The sequence below is a fragment of the Lutra lutra genome, chromosome 12 (assembly GCF_902655055.1).
Source record: "Lutra lutra chromosome 12, mLutLut1.2, whole genome shotgun sequence".
Lineage (NCBI taxonomy): Eukaryota > Metazoa > Chordata > Mammalia > Carnivora > Mustelidae > Lutra > Lutra lutra.
The window spans coordinates 65,419,634-65,439,293 of record NC_062289.1 but is presented as its reverse complement, the minus strand read 5'-3'; the positions used below and the strand labels follow the sequence as shown (position 1 = coordinate 65,439,293).

Genomic DNA, 19,660 nt, shown 5'->3' with positions numbered 1-19,660 from the left:
CTCAGGATCGTGAGACCAACCGCCAGGCTCCGTGCTCAGCTGGGAGTCTGCTTGAGATTCTCTCTCCCTCTCCATCCCTCCCCCGGCTCATGCATGCTTGTGCTCATGTGCTCCCTCTCTCTCAAATAAGTCTTTAAAAAAAAAAAAAAAAAAGACTAGTTGAAACATTCAGTGTGAATGGGAAGTTTGAAATGGAAAGTGCAGACAGAAACAACTGGTCCAGATGAGGGGGAGCTGGGCTACACATTGGGAGATTTGACTTCGATTAGGGAGAGAGTCTCCTCTTTCTGCAGTAAGGACATGTGCGAATCTGGTGGAAGGACATCCAGAAGGGTTGCTCCTGGGGACCTCTGTTTTCTCAGCACCTTCAGTAATACCTGCACAGAGTAATGAGGTTCATGGGGCAGGAAGGGTATGATTCAAGCTGTGTGAGTTGGGAAGAATCTTAGACTAGAAAAGCACCTGAGCAGAGATGCCCCAGAACATTGGGAGGCCTTGTTAAGATTAAAAATCTTGAGTTTGGGGGCGCCTGGGTGGCTCAGTGGGTTAAAGCCTCTGCCTTCGGCTCATGTCGTGATCCCAGGGTCCTGGGATTGAGCCCTGCTTCGGGCTTTCTGCTTAGCAGGGAGCCTACTTCCCTTCCTCTCTCTCTGCCTGCCTCTCTGCCTACTTGTGATCTCTGTCTGTCAAATAAATAAATAAAATCTTTAAAAAAAAAATCTTGAGTTCGTATGATACATAGTTCTCAGTAGTGTGTTCCTTAGACCTCTGAGGTCCTCCAAGTCCTTTCAGGGTGTCCATAGGGCCAAAACTATTTTCACAGTAACACTAAGGTGTTCTCACACTTTCTCTGTGCTGCCAGCTGCACTCTTGGTGCAGAAGCAGTGGTGAGCAAGACTGCCAGCACCTCGACCCAGGACAAGGCAGTGGCAGTGCCATGCCTTAATAGCCAAAAACCAGTGCCAACTGCACCTAAGAATGTCCCTGACAGAGCAGTAAAAAGTACTTGCTTTATTAAATCTCGTCCTTCTCACATGTTCTGTGCACATTGTGTGTGACAAAATGAGAACATAGACACACAGAGCATGTCTGCCACATGCCAAATGCAGTGGTTTTTCCTCAGAGAAAAGTGCTTGTACAGTTTGAACTGTGACTAAATTAACTGCTTCTTAAGATCAATCATCAGTAGGTTTTAAGAGCAGGATTCTAAGACTGGGAAGTTTGAGAAGCAGTTGCAGTGGCACAGTTTGAACTGCTAGGTCTTTTTCTCTGGCCCTACTCAGAAATTCAGGCTGAGGATGGGAGTGACAGGTTGCAGCCTTGATCTTGGATGAGAGTTTTGCTGGATAGGTGAGATGGACCCGCAGTGATGCTGTGGAGAGCCAGTCATATCACTCACCCCAGGGTCTGGGCTGGGATGGGAAAGAAAAAAGGCTGAAGGACCAGATGGGCAGGGCAGGGTCATGTTGCTTTGTACCCACTGAAGTTAAAGAGAAGGTATGGGGTTCTAGGAGGCTACCAAGGAGAGTCAGGGATCGTGGTCAGATGTAACCCCAGCCTTAAAGGGACTTCCAACCTTTTAGGAGAAATAAAACCTGTATCCAAGGAAGCATATGCACAGGCAGAATGATTCATGCCATCTGAGTGGTGCCAGTGGATTGCTGTGTGGCGTGGGAGGAGGGAGGCCGGGCACTCTGACTGTGGGATCAGCACCTGCCAGCTGCTTCCCGTTTCTCTCCTTTTCCCCTTCTGTAGCTGTGAATAATGCAGAAATAGCACTAGCAATAAAAGGAAGCTGGAGATCCAGTTATTTTTCAAGTAGCAGAAAAAAGCTATCTTCCTTTGCGATTTTTGCCTGTAGGTTTAAGGGCCTAGAATTTAACTTTGAGAGAACGAAAAGGTCTATTTTAGAGCTGCTTAAGCTGCCAAATACCAGCTGCCTTGAAGTGCTTCCCTATTAGTATCAACAAGGTTTGGAGGGGGAAAGTATGCCCCAATGGCTTAGAAATAATGCTGTTAGGATCTGACTTGTGGTCAGACCTTCCTGGATTTTTCCTGACAGATGGTGTCTAATTGGGCAAAAGGCCAAATGACTTCTAATCTCTCAAGAAAGTTTTTAGGGAGAGGTTCCTGGGTGGCTCAGTTGATTAAGCGTTTGACTCTTGGTTTTGGCTCAGGTCATGATCTCAGGGTCATGAGATTGAGTCCCACATCAGGCTCTGCGCTCAGCATGGAGTCCGCTTGGGATTCTGCCCTTCCCCGCCTCTGCCCCTGGACACACACACACTCTCAAATTTATAAATAAATCTTTAAAAATTCTTGGGGAATGTCTCTGAGTTTTTTATGGTGGCAGGGAGCAGTCAGTGGTTGGGAACAGTAGATGGGATAGGTTTATTATCCGGGTTATAGATAGTAGGACTGTAATGTGCAACAAGTGGTATGTCATGTGTTCACATATCTGCCAGGGGTTCTGTGGGGCTTGGCATTAAGGCCAGAGGTACCTGAGTTATTGACTATTGTGCTGTACTGTCCTGACTCTTGAGAGAGCAGCCTCTGAAACCTAGCCTGTTCATGGGCCCTGAGACCTCGCATCATGGCAGTGGGGATGTAGATCTTTCCGGTCCAGACAGTGCTTCGTTCAACACCCTAGATTCCTAAGAGCCTCCTCTGCTCTGAAAAGTTCTCTAGCCCACAAAGTAAAATGTCATTGTTCCCTAATTTCCTATGGTAGACTCATGTGTATTGAAAAGATGATAGGCAAAAACAGAAAACATACTATTTGTAGAAATGCACGCTGTTGGGCGCCTGGGTGGCTCAGTTGGTTAAACAGCTGCCTTCAGCTCAGGTAATGATCTCAGGGTCCTGGAATCAAGTCCCACATCAGGCTCCAGGTAGCCCACTTCTCCCTCTTCTACTCTTCCTGCTTGTGCTCTCTCTCTCTGTCAAATAAAAAAATAAAATCTTTTATTTAAAAAAATATGCACTACTTTAAAAATTTTTTACAGTTTTGTAGACATGAGCAAAATTATGTGTTGTGTGGAATTTATCATGACAATCCACAATGTGGCTTACCACATTTATCTCCCAGTTGTCTTAAGGATTGAGTGGGTGACGTGCAACAAGGGAAGTCACAGGTAGGAGCCAGAGCTGAGTGCACACGCAGGCACGCACACACGCGTGCACATGCACACACATCCTCTCATGCCTGTTCTTTCAGTCACCTCAGGCAGTAAGGTTCTGCCTCCCGGTGCTCTCCTGAGGTTGACCTCCTGGTACACAGTGGTTAGGCACTTCAGATTCAGATTGTGTACTGGCCTGCTGCTCTCCAGGATTGAACACAGTTTTTAGTGAGTAAATGATTAAAATGATTTTCCTTTTCCGTTCTCCTCAGGACTTAGTGATATGTGCTGATTTGCAGATGGATGAGATCGGTGACCTAATAAGTTATCACTGTAAAAAACAAGGTTTCGTTGAGGAAATGGCAGTGTTTTCATCTTTGGTTTTGTTTTATTTTATTGATAACTACATTCTCTTAAAAAAAAAAAAAAAAGAAGAAGAAGAAAGAAAGAAAGCATTCTTTATTTCACCTAGTAGTTTTTCAGACTTGGAATAGATTATCAGACTTGTTCCTTGGAGTTCTTCGATTTTTCAGGGGTGCCTCAGAGTTGTAAGCTAGGACTTAAGAGAGCTAGGTAGCTCCTTACCTACTCCCTTTCGAGAGCCTTCAATTTGAGGAAAGGACCTGCTACCTAAATTGGAAACCCTGTTCTGAGCATCATTAAATAAAAGCACACATTTTTTTAAAGAGCAGTAATGTCTTTTCTAGCATGTATTCTTTCTCACCGAAACCTGCTCCTGATACTAAATATAGGAACTGTTTGGTCATATTTCCCTTAACCCATGTGCAGCCACTGTCAGCCATGACCTTTGGCTTTCTTCATGGCTTGAAGTAGTGCATGGACACTAGCTATGGAGGCCACCAGGGTAAGCCATTCATTAGCTGTCCCTCCCTCTTGGTCCTTTTGATCCCACACTTGCTTCTATTCCTGTACTCTCTACAGGGAAGAAATGTTCAGCTGCTGACTACAGACTAGATCAAGAGAATACTTTGGGGGTGCCTGACAGGTTCAGTCAGAAGTGCATGTGACTCTTAATCTAGGAGTCATGGTTTTGAGCCCCATGTTGGGTGTAGAAATTAGAGATTACTTCAGTAAATAAACTTTAAAAGAGAGAGAATACTTCGTTTTGGGTCTTAGAGAAAGATGTCAAGCTGCAGAGTAGGCCAAGGGGCCCGTGCTTCACACATAGATCTCACCCAGGACCTGGAAACCACACAGGAGGACAAGTGACCATTGTCTTCCATGACCTTGGAGGCCTGCCATATGTGTTGAAAGATAAATTGGCTATTGCAGAGAGGACTTTTGAGTTGACTTAAGAGAAATATATATATAACACTTTTCCTTCAGATGCCTGCAAAGCAGAATAGTGGTTTAGGAAAAGTTCAGTTTTGTAGGCAGAATTGGGTTTGAACTATGGTCTTCCACTTTCGGCATTTGGCTGATTACGTCACCTTTCTGAGTCTAGGTTTGTGATTGTCAAATGGTCATAATCTCCAGAAGCCCAGATAATAGGCACTCAGTGTGTTGGCTGTTCTCCCCATGGCGATGCTTAGTTCCATTTTTTTGTCGGTCAAGTTTACTTAAGGAGGGAATGGAAAGTAATTCAGTAAATGTTCCTTTGGCTTCTCACTACTGCAAAACATTTCTTTTTGTAGCTCTGGATTTACTGGACAAAATGTTGACATTCAACCCTCACAAGAGGATTGAAGTAGAACAGGCTCTGGCCCATCCGTATCTGGAGCAGTATTATGACCCAAGCGATGAGGTAAGACCAATACTCCTGGCTGCTTCTTCAGAGATATCTATCAGCCAGCAGCAGGCCCAACCAGGAAGGGCCCAGATATCATACTTAGATTGATCCCAAGAGGTATATGGTGCCACCCCTGGTCCTCTCAGTAGCTCACATCATCTGCCTTGAGGAACAGTACTGTCAGCACAGCTCGAAACCTCTCCCCACCCCACCCACCAAGCCCCTTCTATCTTAGAAAGCTTCCTCCAGGCCACCTGCAGCAGGGATGGGGCTGCAGGAATGGAAAATAAAGGGGAGCACAGATAAGGGGTCTAAGACTAGAGACCATTGTCATGGTTTGTGGCAGGAAGAGGTACCTAAATCAGAGTGCCTTCCTGAGGGTGGAAAGGAGGCCAACTGCCTGCTTGGGGAGGGTCATTGCAAAGTGAAGGAGGGGTGCGCAGCTTGGATAGTTCCCACTGTGACTTAATGACTTCATGTCTGGTGTGCCTCCTTGGGGATGGGGATACAAGAGCCTCTTGTGGTGAGAAATGAGTCCAAAGATGGATGTGGCAGGCCTCTGGAACATGCTGGACAACCAGGTAAAGATACTGTGTGTCATGTTCTCTCCAGGAAAGTCCTAGTTTCCTGGCCTCTTTGACTCTTCTGAGGCTTTATTCTCTGGACAATAATAAAGAAAAATGCAATATATACCCAAGTTTGGGTCTTTCTCGTTGAGGCTCACATGTAGAAACCAAGCCTTCACGCTCTTGTTTTAAAAGCGGGGAGAACCAAGCGGAGTGTGTTAAAGGGGAAAATGGAAGAGGGAAGGAGAAGGTATAAAAGCTAAAAACTGATAAAGAGAAAGAACAAATCAAAAAGAGTGTTTCCTAACCAGTTCCCTTCCATCTCTGTCCCCATCCCCTCAGAAATACTGGGGGCAGCTTGCGAAGATACCTCTAATATTGTAAATGGGAAAGGAGGGGAGAGTGTAAGGTTTGGAGCTCTGACTAGCCCTGTGAGCCTCCCATGTCCTAATCACAAGCCTGGGTGGTACCCCAAACTCAGGGAGTTGGGAAGACCAGAAAAATGGCATATGTAGGACACCAATGTGACCCCACACATGGAGCTGTCCTTCAGAGAGAGAAGTAGGTACTTGTTTTTCTCTCATGTACATGAATTCTCTACCCCCTTTCAAGAAACCAGTGCTTAGTGCAGAGTTTGGTGTCCCATGTTTCCTTACCCTAAAGGCCTGATTATGAGGATTACAAAGATAAAATTTAGGAGTGCCTGGTAACTACTAGGCATCCACTGATCGACAGCGGGAATCCTCATCAGATTAGTTCTAGAACATTATGTTAGTTTGGGGGTACTTAAAAATCAAAATATAAATAATATCAATTGACTGATTTCCTTTTGTGTATGTATGTGTATATATATATATATATATATATATATATATATATATATATGGGAATTCCTTAACAGACATTTTAAATATGTACTTTTTTTTTTTTAAGATTTTTTTTTTTTAAAGATTTTATTTATTTATTTGACAGACAGAGATCACAAGTAGGCAGAGAGGCAGGCAGAGAGAGAGAAAGGAGGAAGCAGGCTCCCCGCTGAGCAGAGATCCCGATATGGGGCTCGATCCCAGGACCCTGGGATCATGACCTGAGCCGAAGGCAGAGGCTTTAACCCACTGAGCCACCCAGGCGCCCCTTTTTTTAAGATTTTTTTTTTATTTGTTTGAGAGAGCAGAGAGAGCGAGCAAGTACACAAGTTGGGGGAAAGGGGCAGAGGGAGAAGGAGAAGCAGACTCTCCACTAAGCCAGGGAGCCTGATGTAGGGCTCGATCCCAGGACCCTGAGATCATGACCTGAGCCGAATGCAGACTCTTAACTGACTGAGCCACCCAGGCACCCCTTTTTAAATACATACTTTAATAGCCTTCTGATTAGTTATAGAGTGTGCTGAAAAATAAAAATGAAAACTCGCAGAAAACTATGACACAGATCACTTTGTAGTCTTGTTACACAGGTATTAAGATTTTGGAGTATTTTCTTCTCGGTCTTGTATTTCTGTATCTAAATTTAAAAAAAAAAAAACAGGCTTCATGTTGTTTAACACAAACGTGCACATTTCTCCCTGATATTAATCTTCCTTACAGCTTCATTTTTTAATGGCTCCATAATATTTTTTCACATGAAAATACTGTAATGTATTTAAGTACATTGATTTGAGTAGCCTGGCTTTTGATTATATAAACTTATCATTACCACCCACACAACAGTGAATTTCTGTTACTTCAACACTTAGTGCCTTAAAAATTTGAAATTGATTTTGGGATTAGTGATAAATTCAGAAGAATGTTCAAAATGGATATAGTTGGTCCCCATCCATTTATTACATGTTCATACAAAGTGCACCTTTTGGAGAGCGTAGGTGGGATATGGGTGCGTAAATGCTTTATCAGAGCTCTTGGTTGCTTTGATTTAAGTGCTGCTGTATACATTTCAGAGTCTAAGCCACAGACATTATGAATCAGTACATGATTATCTCTGCCATAACCACTCTTGTCTGCTCCGCGTCCTGTGCTCTCCTACAGCCCATCGCTGAGGCGCCATTCAAGTTTGACATGGAGCTGGACGACCTGCCTAAGGAAAAGCTCAAAGAGCTCATCTTCGAAGAGACAGCTAGATTCCAGCCGGGATACAGATCTTAAATTTGTCAGGTACCTAGAGCTTTAGCCACACGATAAACCCTGGTGAGAGAGAGAGAATATGAATTAAATGTTATTAAAAAGAAAGATTTCCTTGAGTTCCATGTGGAAGCTTCCTGTGCTTAAGTCAGAAAGTCTGGTGAACAATGCAGTGGTATCAGTAAGATTTTCAAAAAATTGTGTTCAAAAAAAAAAGGAAATGATCTTGATTTTAGAGAACATCTATAAAGAGGGGAAAGAATAGTGTGGAAACTCAAGGGAGTGGAGGAGTGAGAATAGTGTTCAAGTCTGTAGAAATGAGCAGCGAAGTCAAGAATTACAACCAGGCCTGAAGCATTTGCTGGAGAAATGCTTTGGACAGAGCAGCCCAGGAGAGGCTGGAGGTGTTTCTCCGCAGACAGCAGGGTCATGCACAGCCTGCTGGCTTGTGGCTACAGGGCTGCTGTGCCTGCAGCAAAACGGGAGGCTCCGTGAAGGTGGCGAGAGAAGAGTGGCTTCTGTGGCGGTATGCGTCTGATAGAACTGTGTCTCTGCTCCATTCTTTCTGCCCTGTCCATTCTGTTTTCATACGTTGGGATCTAGAGACGGTGGTTCAGGCTGAGGGTTGGCAGTTGCAAGGCTCAAAAGCAGAAGCTGTTTGGGGTGTTTCACACAGACACTGTGTAACTGGTCAGAGGGCTTTAGAATGGCTGGACAGGAAAGGGTGGGGTTACCTGCAGTAACTCTGGGAAGCTGTTCCCCAGGGGCCTCCAGCTAAAGGAGCAAAAGTAAAATGGTGTTAGCCAGGGTCCTTGATCATCACACAGCTAGGGTGCTGGCACCTGCTGTAACTGCAGCTGTTAGAGCATCACTATTGCTGAGAATGGGGTCAGAAGCCTGTACTGCCACTGATGGGGGCACTCTCTGGAGCCTGAAGCTGCCGTTAACTATCCAGTGCCTATGAAACCAGGAGCCTCCCTCCTCCTCAAAAGTCGTGTGTCACTAAGAAGCGGAAAAAAGGAAACCTAGCTTTTCCTGCATTGCCGGCCTTTGGCAGAATCTCATCAGAAGCCAGTCACCAGTGAAGTCCAGCAGTACAGTTGACAATCTCCCAGCCCTGTCATTAAGGACAGAGGACGAAGGAAGGGTAGAGAGAATCTGAGGACTGACATAGCCGGCTCAGCCTTAGGGGGCTGTGAAAACCAGGCAGAGTAAGGCTGGGAACCAGTAGAGAGTACACTCTTCTAGTGTGGAGGAGAGAAAATGGGGTTTTCAGAAGTCTGGTATCTAAGCATGGAGGGTTGGAGGAGAAGACTGGGTGGGAGAAGAGCTCAAAATGAATCTGTGAACTTCCAGACCAGAGGGCTAGAGGCTTGGACGAGGGCTGTGGAGGCAAGAAGTGGTGTTCGGCAGAGTGGAGGAAATGCAGTCTGAAAGACTCCAGATTTACTGACCCTAGCACCTGACACTGGACATGTCCTAAAAGACAAACTCAAAGTGAAGTGTGGAAGAAGCACCGGCTTGTGGGACATTAGGAACAAGCTGATAAATAAGCCCTTGGGGATGGGGAAGAGGCTGAGGAGGACAGAGTCTAGCAAGGCTTGGATTCATTTATCCTTTCATACCCCATGATGTTAGAGTCTATTAAAGTATTTATGTATAATGTTCTGCAGGGTCACTCACTGACAAAAAGTCAGACCCCAGGACCCAACCGCTTTGACTACTTGAGTCTCCTTGGGTTCTCCATCCTGGTCCCTTTGCTTGGTGCTCACAGTGGAAGGGGTCCTGACTCTCTCCCAGAGCTTGCTTCCCTGTGTCTGCACAAGGTCAGATCAGCTGCGTCAGGGTTTTGGAGATAAAGTTTTATCTGGCCCTTTACAAGTACAGGTTTTCTGACCCCTGGCCTAGAATACTATTGAGCCGAGCTACTTCGGTTGCTTTTCTTTCTTCACAATCCTTTTAACAGCTCATTTTCCTGAAGTCCGTTGGTGGCCTCTGTTTTTCCCCATCTTTTCCTTGGTGAGCTTACACATACTGCATACTTCCTCTGGGACAGGCACGTGTTAGACTCGCTGGGGAGCAGAGCAAACCTAAACCTGGCCCCAAAGGAGCACACGGTTTAGTAGGGGACAAAGACAAACAGAACTGCCATGCATATTTTTAGTGTGAGAGAGAATGCCAGGAAGGAGGGAGGCGCTTGGCAGTGTGGGGCTGGGGAGTCAGATCTGCATGGGAAGCTGAAGCCCAGGCTTACCAAGGAGCCCGCCTCTCCCTCACAGGCATCTTCGGGTTCCTGAAGCATCAGGAAGGTGATTCTAGGGCACTAAGGATGTTGGGTGACCAAGAGAGCAAGGTACCCTTGGAACTACTGGCGCAGCTGCTGGGGGGGGGGGGGGGGCAGTGCAACTGCCACAGGTGAACGAGACAAAGGCAAATGTGCTCCTAGGGCTTCAGGGCACAACTGCTGGCCTGATGTCTCCTGACGGAGGCCATGGCGGCTGCGAGTGTCCACCCCACTTCTGAGAGTCCAGGACTAGGGCTTGTTACCAGGGAAGGGGTGGCAAAGGCAGTCACTCTGTGTTTAGTTCACTTTCACCACGGGAGCAAAAGGCACAGTACATGATTATAGCCTGAACTTTTTTCCCCCAACTTTTTGTTACTGAATCATAATTGACATATTAGCTTCAGGTGTACAGCATAATGATTTGATTTTTTTTTTTTTTAAGATTTTCATTCATTTATTTGACAGAGATCACAAGTAGGCAGAGAAGCAGGCACAGAGAGAGAGAAGGGCAAGCAGGCTCCCTGCTGAGCAGAGAGCCCGATGCGGGGCTCGATTCCAGACCCCTGAGATCATGACCTGAGCCAAAGGCAGAGGCTTAACCCACTGAGCCATCCAGGCACCCCTGATTTGATTTTTATACATCACAAAATGATCATCTCTGTAGATCTAGTTACCCAGTGTTTCTTAAATTACAATTTTTAACTATTTTTAAAAGTTTGAGTTTTACAATAGAAACCCGTTTTCTCCCATATTTGTTCATCTGTTCCTCCATCTACCTGTCAGTCTATCTTACTTCTTTCTTAATGCATTTCCAAGGAGGTCCCAACGTCTAGATTGGCTTATAATTTAGTCATTAGAATATAAAAGTAAATCCAGAGGAAGGTGGAGCTGGGGGCACTCATTAAATTCTGGGCCAGGTTCTTTCACAAACATTTTATTTTGATGCTCACAGCAACACTGACTGAAGTCAGTATACAGCCCATGTTTATGATTGAGGAAACTGAAGATTGCACATATTTAAGCATTTTGCTGAAGATTATACACTGTTGGCAAAGTTAGGCAGCTCTGGGTCTTTGGACCCGGAAATCCCATTTTCTTCTAAGTTCAGTATGCTGCCTTGGAGTAGTAGTTCTGTGCCCTGGAAAAGGTTGAGGAGCTCATTCACAATACTATACCACAATGTTACTGAGTTCCCAGCCTGCAGCAGTGAGATTAGATGCTACAAACTGGAGCGTCCGGGAGGTACAGGTGCTGGAACATACAGGGACTTTAAAGAAAGGTGATGTTGACTGCCCAGCCACATAGGAAAGAGCTAGAAAACGTGCCCACACAGGACCTCAGAGCACAGCCATGGGGACCCCTTTGCAGGAGGGGATAGCAAAGCCTACTCCAGGAAAAGCCCCACGTGTCCCCTCCTTGACTCATCACTTTACTGGTGCCCTGAGTGATCTGAAATGATTAGGGGGTGTTCATTATATTTCATTTAAGTGGGTCAGTTTTAGATAATGTGTCCACTGAAAAGTTAAAAATATGCCCGTGGTTAACTTTGTGACAAGAGGCTGGTGAAGGTAGGTGCCTGACTTCCTTCCTCTTTTGCCTTTTGGTGAATTTTCTCAAACCGATTAATTTCTCCCAGCCAGTAGATTTGGCTGCAGTTCAGAAGAGCGTATCTCTAGAGGGAGGTCATTTCCCATCTCCAAGTCCATCTCCTTGTCAGAGAGTTGGGTTTTAACAATCATTCTTCCTGCCCTGACTCCTGAGTGGTAGATGAACTCCCATTTTGCCTGAAAGTGCATTGTGAAATACCAAAGTGACATTCTGCTAGATCATACTTGCAGACATTTCACAACAGTAAGGGTCTCTCCAAAGGGAAGATCTATTTTGTTTGCATTTTGACACACTTAAGTTACCCTCCAGCCATCTCAAGCAGGTTTCCTCATCAAGAACACTATGTGATTGGAGTAGTAGTGTTTCACTTCTCCACAGCGTGATACAAAACCAATAGAAACCTCAGGATGAACTTAATTTATTACATATGGATGCCTTAGGCAGTGGTTCTCAGAAGTGTGGTCCATCTGTGCCCTACCCCCCAACAGTCTGTGTTTTTACAAGCTCTGCAGAGGATTCTGATGCTCACCCTTGAAAACTATTAGCCTATAAAGGGTTAGAGTAGATTTGATTTGTAATATAATCTCTTCATGTAAAATAGAGATATTACCATAATGAAGGGGGGAAGGTGTGCTTCTTGTACTTTGATGGTGTGACACTTCTAGTAGACCTCTTGCAGGTGGCCCACATGCAGACATCTGGAGAGCCAGGTGGGTCCTGTCAAGTATAATGAGTGAAGACTGTCTGCAGGATGCCACCTGCTGTCTCTCAGGGAGCTGTCCTTCAGGACTGGTGGGGCCACAGCTATCAGATCACCCCAGACCTACGTGATCAGAACTATCTGCTGCTCCTGAGAACCATGCCATGGCTCCCTGCCTCACCAGAATCCAAGCCCACCAACCTCACACTTCCAACCAGTACTTCATTTTGCTTGTCCTGCTTTGTTGCAGTTGTAGGGAACTTGACTTAAAACAACATGCTTGGCACTGTGTGGTTGATTCTGTCCTAACTGGACATCCAGAGAGGGAAAGAGACCTGGTAAGAAGAGGAGGTAGCAGGAGTGCCTGGCTGGCTCAGTCAGTGGAGTGTGTGACTCTTGATCTCAGGGTGCAAGTTTGAGTCCCACATTGGGTGTAGAGATTTAAAAAAAAAAAAAAGTCACAGATGAATGTTTTGCCTGTGTGTGTGTGTGTGTGTGTGTGTGTGTGTGTGTGTGTGTGTGTGTTTTAGAAGGGCGAGGAGAGAGGGAGAAGGAAAGAGTCTTAAGCAGGCTCCATGCCTCGCGTGGAGCCTGATGTGGGGCTTGATCTCATAACCCTGAGATCCTGAGCCAAAATCAGGAGTTGGACACTTAACCAGCTGAGCCATGCAGGCTCCCCAAATGTGTGGGGTTTTTTCCCTCGAGATTTTATTTACTTGCAAGAGAGCGTGAGCAAGAGAGTACAAGCAGAGGGAGGGGCTGAGGGACAGGGAGAAGCAGACTCCGCGCTGAGCAGGGAGCCTGACATGGGGCTCAGTCCCAGGATCCCAAGATCACGACCTGAGCCTAAGTCAGATGCTTAACTAACTAGCCACCCAGGTACCTCCCAAATGTGTGTTCCTTCTTCTTTTTTTTTTTTTTTTTTTTTTTTTTAAGATTTTTATTTATTTATTTGACAGAGAGACAGCAAGAGAGGGAACATAAGCAGGGAAAATGGGAGAGGGAGAAGCAGGGTTCCTGCTGAGCAGGGAGCCCAATGTGCGGCTTGATCCCAGGAAACTGGTACAATGACCTGAGCCACCCAAGGACCCCCCCCAAATATGTGTTCTTTTTTTTTTTTTTTTTTTTTTTAAGATTTTATTTATTTGACAGAGAGAGATCAGAAGTAGGCAGAGAGGCAGGCAGAGAGAGAGGAGGAAGCAGGCTCCCTGAGGAGCAGAGAGCCTGATGCGGGGCTCGATCCCAGGACCCTGGGATCATGACCTGAGCTGAAGGCAGAGGCTTTAACCCACTGAGCCACCCATGCGCCCCCAAATATGTGTTCTTTACAAAGACCTTCAGATCCTGGTTTTGACCATTGGAGTGGTGGGTACTGTAGTTAGTAAAAGGCACCTGAGGAACACTGAAGTCTGCTGAGCTGCAAGTGTGCATGCGTGCATGTGTTCCCTATTTCACAGAAGCCTTCTCTGAGGTGCCCAAGGAGAGGCGCCTGCAGACTGGAGGCCGAGCCCACTCCTTCAGAGCTGCCCTGTGATGCGCGTGCCCTCGTAGTGGTTCCAGGCGAAATGACCTTCCCCCTCTGCTTCCCATTTTTCCAGTTTTCATAATATTGGTACATTCTTTTCACTTCTCCATTTTCCTGATATTGCTGCTAATGTTTTAATGTGGGTCATTCTTAACTCATAGCTTGTTTGTTTGTTTTTCAATAGGACAAGGGCTCAGAGGACTGGACGTGCTCAGACATCGGTGTTGTTCTTCCCAGTTCTTGACCCCAGTCCTGTCTCCAGCCCGTCTCGGCTTACCCACCTTGACTCCTTTGAGCCGTTCTGAGGGGCGGTTTCTGGTAGTTGTGGCTTTTATGCTTTCAAAGAATTCCTTCAGTCCAGAGAACTGTTCCTGGCATCCTTGTGTGTGTCACCCACTGGTGACCTGTGGCAGTATGTACTTTCAGTGCACCTACTGCTTACCGTTGCTTTAGTCACTAATCGCTTTCTGGTTTGAAAGATGCAGTGGTTCCTCCCTCTCCTGAATCCTTCCTATGTGCCGCCCTGCTGACCCATGCAGTCACACCAGAGATAGTTCTTTCCAAATTGGCTCTCGTCACTGGCATCTCACTTTATGATAGGGAAGGCTACTACCTAGGGCACTTTAAGTCAGTGACAGCCCTTTATTTGCACTTCACCTTTTCACCATCAGCGTTCCCCCGGAGCAGGAACGTGTGGAAACACCTGGGATGTCTTTGCAGCCTGCAGCAGGTGCTCCCATCTCGGGAACCTTTGGGGGCACTTGCCCGTGTCTTTCCTCATGTTAGTCACTAGCATATTTAAGGTTTGTGCTGTTTGCCCAGCTTTTAGAAAACTCATTTTTCTAAATGAAAGAAGTACTGCACCCAGCAACTTCACTCTCTAGATTTACTGTGGTTTCTCACACCATTCATATAGGTAAAACACTCGCTCAGATGTGTTATCTGCAGTACTGTTTGCAAGGCTTACACAGAAAGATTGAAAGTGGCAGCTGCACTCGGGATTTAGTGAGAGATGGACACCGGTCGTAGCACAGCACTAAGGAAAGTGTGTGGAGAAGCAGCCCACAGGCCAGCCTGATGTCACGAGGCAGAGCTGCACACGCAGGGGTACGCATGCCCCCAAGCTCCTTCACACGGCGTGCCACGTTCAGTGTAGCCACGTCCAATGCCTCAGGATTTAGCAGAGAGGAGCCCTGCGTCTTTAAATGAGAAAGTGTACAATTCTTTTTCCTCCTCCAGCATGTCAGCATCTCAAGTTCATTTTTCAACCTATGATATAACAATTTGTAATAAAGCCTTCATGAGCTCATGACATGAAGCACTGTTCTGTCGTCAAGTACTCTGAAATGTTTCTGATACTGCTGAGCTAAGACCATGAGAAAAAGCTAGCACTAAGTCATGTTTGGAGCTCTAGCCCATATTATCCTGATCTCTTTAAGTATTTGTTCCTGCCACTGCATACTGTGGCGTTGACTTGGTGTTCTGTCCCAGTGCGGTGCCTCCTCTTTACTCCCCCACTGCTCTCTGTGGTGAGAAATTTGCCTTGTTCAATAATTACTGTACCCTCGCATGACTGTTACAGCTTTCTGTGCAGAGATGACTGTCCAAGTGCCACATGCCTATGATTGAAACGAAAAATTTATTGTTACCTCTGAGTTTGTGTTCCACGGAAATGCTATCCAGCAGATCACTTAGGAAAACGAATTCTATTTTTAGCTTTTCATTTCTCAGCTGTCCTTTTTTTCTCATTTGATTTTTGACAGCAATGGAGAATGGGTTATATAAAGACTGCCTGCTATATGAACAGAAATGCACTTGTAATTCATGAAAATAAATGTACATCTTCGATCTTCATATTCATGTTAAGATTCAGTGTCGATTTCCTCTGGATCAGCGTGTCCAAGTGGACAGTCAGCTCCACTCTGTGCTTGGAGCAGAAATGCTTGGGGGCCTCCTCTTTCCACCCAGGGAACTGCCTCAACACTGGTTTACATAAAATGATTCAGAAGGCATTTCTGTAGGGTTCTGGTTTCCCTTTGCATAGCAGAGAATCGACTCTCTGACATGTTCCTTTACTCAAAACATAGGTCTAAAATAATATGTCAAACTATGATGAAGATGCCCAAACGTCTCAGGTTGGATTCTCTGGTTTTTTTCTAAAGAGGGCCTGCCTGTGTGCCCCAGAAATGCTGCTGGGCACTGGCTGGGTGCTGGGAAGGACTGCCCAGTGTCACTTGGCCCACACCAACCGGCCAGGGTGCTGATGTTCACACCTCACAGGTTAACAAAGGACGGCTGACGCAGCCTCAGAGATCAGAACCACATCTAGATTCTTGCCCTAAAGTACATGATTTTCATCTCCGTGCACAGAGCTGCCATGTAAAGGTCTGCACGGCATTGATAGGATAGAGGTTTGACTGTTAACTTGATATATTGGTGAGTCAGTTTTCATTTTCAAAGAAGCATTGACAGTTTTCTTACTCTTATTTCTTTGTCCTTTTTAAATGGAATGTTAGTATTATGAGGTTAATCTGCAGTCCTCTAAATAGAAAGCCATAGCCTTGGTTACTAATACTTGGGGACTGCAGGCTGTCCCATCCCCCTCGCTGGTACTGTGGAGTCACATTGGCATGAAACCACTAACTGCATTCTAGAATCACTGTAGTCGTAAGTTGTGTGCTTCTTATTAATCATGCCAGACTTGGTTTAACAGGTCAGAGAATTGTCATAATCAAGGTACCTGTGAAAAGTACTAGCTATTACGTGTGATAGGCTTGTCATTTGGAATCTTCTTACATCTCTAAAAATGTACCACTTAGATCATCCAGATTCCTTATTGGTGATACTGAATGCCTCCATTTTTAGTATAACCAGATAAGCTTTCAGACTAATGGCTTTTTTGGTGTCTAAAAAGTAAGCAAAAAATTTCTATTGAAACATTCCAGTCTTTTCATTTAGTGTGAAACAAAATACCTAATGAAGCCAGTGGAATGGATTTGAGAGAACTCATGACGACTCTGTGCTGACTCAAGTCTTCAAAGCTGATGGAGACACGCAGACCATTTTGATGCATGGGTAGAAGAATACCATTGTGTTTGTGTGCAGTACACAGTGCGTGGTGTGTTCACAGTCTGTCCTGCTGTTGCAGGCATAGGTGATGGGTGTGCAGGGTCCTGCTGGCTTTTGGAGCCACACGTGGCTTATCATTGGTTGTGTCTAAGTAAAGAGTCACACATGTATGCTGCCCACACCGCATGCCACATAACGTTCAAACCATTTAGAGGAGACTGTTTGACCTTTATTTGCTTATATGTTAATACGGTTTTTAAATTGGTAACTTTTATATAGTATGGTAACAGTATGTTAATACACACATATGCACACATGCTTTGGGTCCTTCCATAATACTTTTATATTTGTAAATCAATGTTTTGGAGCAATCCCAAGTTTAAGGGAAATATTTTTGTAAATGTAGTGGTTTTGAAAATCTGAGCAATCCTTTTGCTTATTCATTTTTAAAGCATTTGTGCTTTAAAATTGTCATGCTGGTGTTTGAAATATGATACTCGTATAGTGCAGATGAGAAGCATGTAACAGTAGATCTGTGGTCTCTCTCACTGTAAGCCAGTTCGGCATCATGGATCGGAAACGACTCGGAATCCAGAGGGAATTCTCTAGGGTTGCACCAGATTTACCTAAAGCTTGTTGCCTTTTTTGTGCTGTTCATCCATGTAGAGCACTCGAGAAAGTTCTGAAACTGCTTTGTATCTGCTTTGTACTGTTGGTGCCTTCTTGGTATTGTACCCCAAAACTCTGCATAGATTATTTAGTATAATGGTAAGTTAAAAACAAATGTTAAAGGAAGATTTTATTAAGAATCTGAATGTTTATTCATTATATTGTTACAGTTTAACATTTATTTGTGGTATTTGTGATTTGGTTAATCTGTATAAAAATTGTAAGTAGAAAGGTTTATATTTCATCTTAATTCTTTTGATGTTGTAAACGTACTTTTTAAAAGATGGATTATTTGAATGTTTATGGCACCTGACTTGTAAAAAAAAAAACTACAAAAAAAATTAGAATCATTAAATTGTGTCCCTGTGTTACCAAAATAACATAGTACTGCGCATGTATAGCTTAATTGGAATTTCATATGTGAACATAGGAAGTCGTCTAGTCCTTTATTACAGTGCTTCCCAAATGAGTGTGTTTGTAATTTGAGTTTGCTTATAGTAATCAGTGACAGAACCATAAGCTGGTACTCTGAAGGCCAGTGGGATTTTAGTGCTCCATCAGGTTTTCCAGATTGTTCTTCAGATGCTTGGCTGTAGAAGGGGGAAGAAGGCAGTGCTGGGAGTTCAGACACGGTGCCCATGTGCGTCTCTTCTCATCTTCCTAAGCTTCAGCGCCACAGCTGCCAAGGCAGGTGTCCTTGGTGGCCTCTGTTTTCAGACCAAGATATCATGAATGTATTAGGGACTCTTGGACATTTGGTCCTTCTCAATATTGGGCATCGTGCAATGACTTACAGAACAGAAATACTGGAAAATGTTTTGGTTTGGTGGTATAGAAAGAGCACAAGCTTTGGGCCCATAAATGTGGGTTCAAAACCCACCGTCTGCTGATAACTGCAGCTGGCTTTGGGCCCGTCATTGTGCTGTTCTGTGCTTCAGCCTGTTGTACACTCAGACCTTCAACTGGAAAGTAGAACTTGGCATGTCATAAAGATCATACAAATACATTTTAAGTTTCTAGCTCAGTACCTCAAAAGAAAGTAAATAGTAGATCTTTTGAAATGCTTTATATATTTATTTGTTTTTATTTATTTGTTGTAAGGTAGCACTAAAACATCTGTTAACTACCTGCTTTCTATTCATCTGAGTGGGGAGGACCGTCTGAACATTTTTCAGGGAAATGAACTGATCTCGCCTAAATTGATGGGTATTTGAAACGTTCATGGAATTATTGCATTAACTTTCCCTTTGAGAGATCAACACTGTTGTCCCAAATGCTGTGGAAACCAATTGTAATGATCATCTTCCTTCAGCAGAAGGAATTAATAATCTTTTTTTTCCACATTAATTATGATGAGCTCCTTTTCTTGGCAGTGGTGCAGCCATTCCAGTTGGCAGTATAGACTCAGATCTTGGTTGGTTCTCTGTATTTAATCAGAACCAGAATGTTCAGAGCTGACCAGTGACCACACTGCTCTTCTCTGGGGAGAGCAGAAGCCAAGCCCAGGTCATGGGGTAACAGCAGGTAGAGGCAGGTGCAGACCTCCTTGAAGCCCCAAGTGTGGAGGAAGGACAGAGATTGGGGGTGTCCACAGGGGAGCAGTGAAGGGAAGGTTTTCGTCAATGATGGGCTTAACCACATTTGAATCTGAGGAGACCGACCCAGAGAGGGGACAGTGTTACTGGGCCTCACAGGGCCGAGGGCCAGGGAAACGGGGGATGTCAAGGTGGACGTGGCACAAGGGGCTCCCTCTCTCTGAGTCTGGCACCAAGGAAAGCTGAAGACAAAGGTCCTTTGAAGAAAAGGTAGAGAGGAGGATATGGAATGAGGTTGTGCCCCATGACAGGTGTTTTTTAGGCGAAGTGGGAAACAGGGTCTCTTGAGAATAAGAAAGAGCCAGTAATGAAAGCAGAAATGAGAGGAATGCGTGTCCCTGGATGCCTGGCTGAGGTGATGCCCATAAGTCTGTTGTGTAGTGCCAGGGCAAGACAGGCCCAAGGAGGCTGGGGGGAGTGTGGGAGGGAATGGAGCGCGAGTCACTTCACCTCTTGGGTGTAGAGATGCTTTTCCTTTTTAATTTCTTGGTCAGAAGAGCAGGGAAGCCGCTGTCCCGTATTTAGTAAGACCAAGAGGTAACAAAGCCTCTTGTCAGCTGTGGAAATGGTGGGAGGACTGGGAGGGCACATCTGTGGTGGGAGAAGGGGGGAGGGGATGTGCAGTGACCTGGAGCACATGGGATGCCAGGGCCAAGGCTTC

General features: G+C 45.1%; 1 protein-coding gene across 1 annotated transcript in view; it reads left to right on the top strand.

Annotated features, from left to right (window-relative positions):
• Positions 1-17,781, top strand: part of MAPK1 (mitogen-activated protein kinase 1) — a 108,448-nt gene extending 90,667 nt beyond the window's left edge. The window contains exons 7-9 of the mRNA XM_047696367.1: positions 4,775-4,884; positions 7,457-7,582; positions 13,851-17,781. Of these exons, the coding sequence (XP_047552323.1) occupies positions 4,775-4,884; positions 7,457-7,573 (227 nt within the window). The 3' untranslated portion in view covers positions 7,574-7,582; positions 13,851-17,781. The remainder of the gene's footprint in view (positions 1-4,774; positions 4,885-7,456; positions 7,583-13,850) is intronic.
• Positions 17,782-19,660: the final 1,879 nt, after the last annotated feature.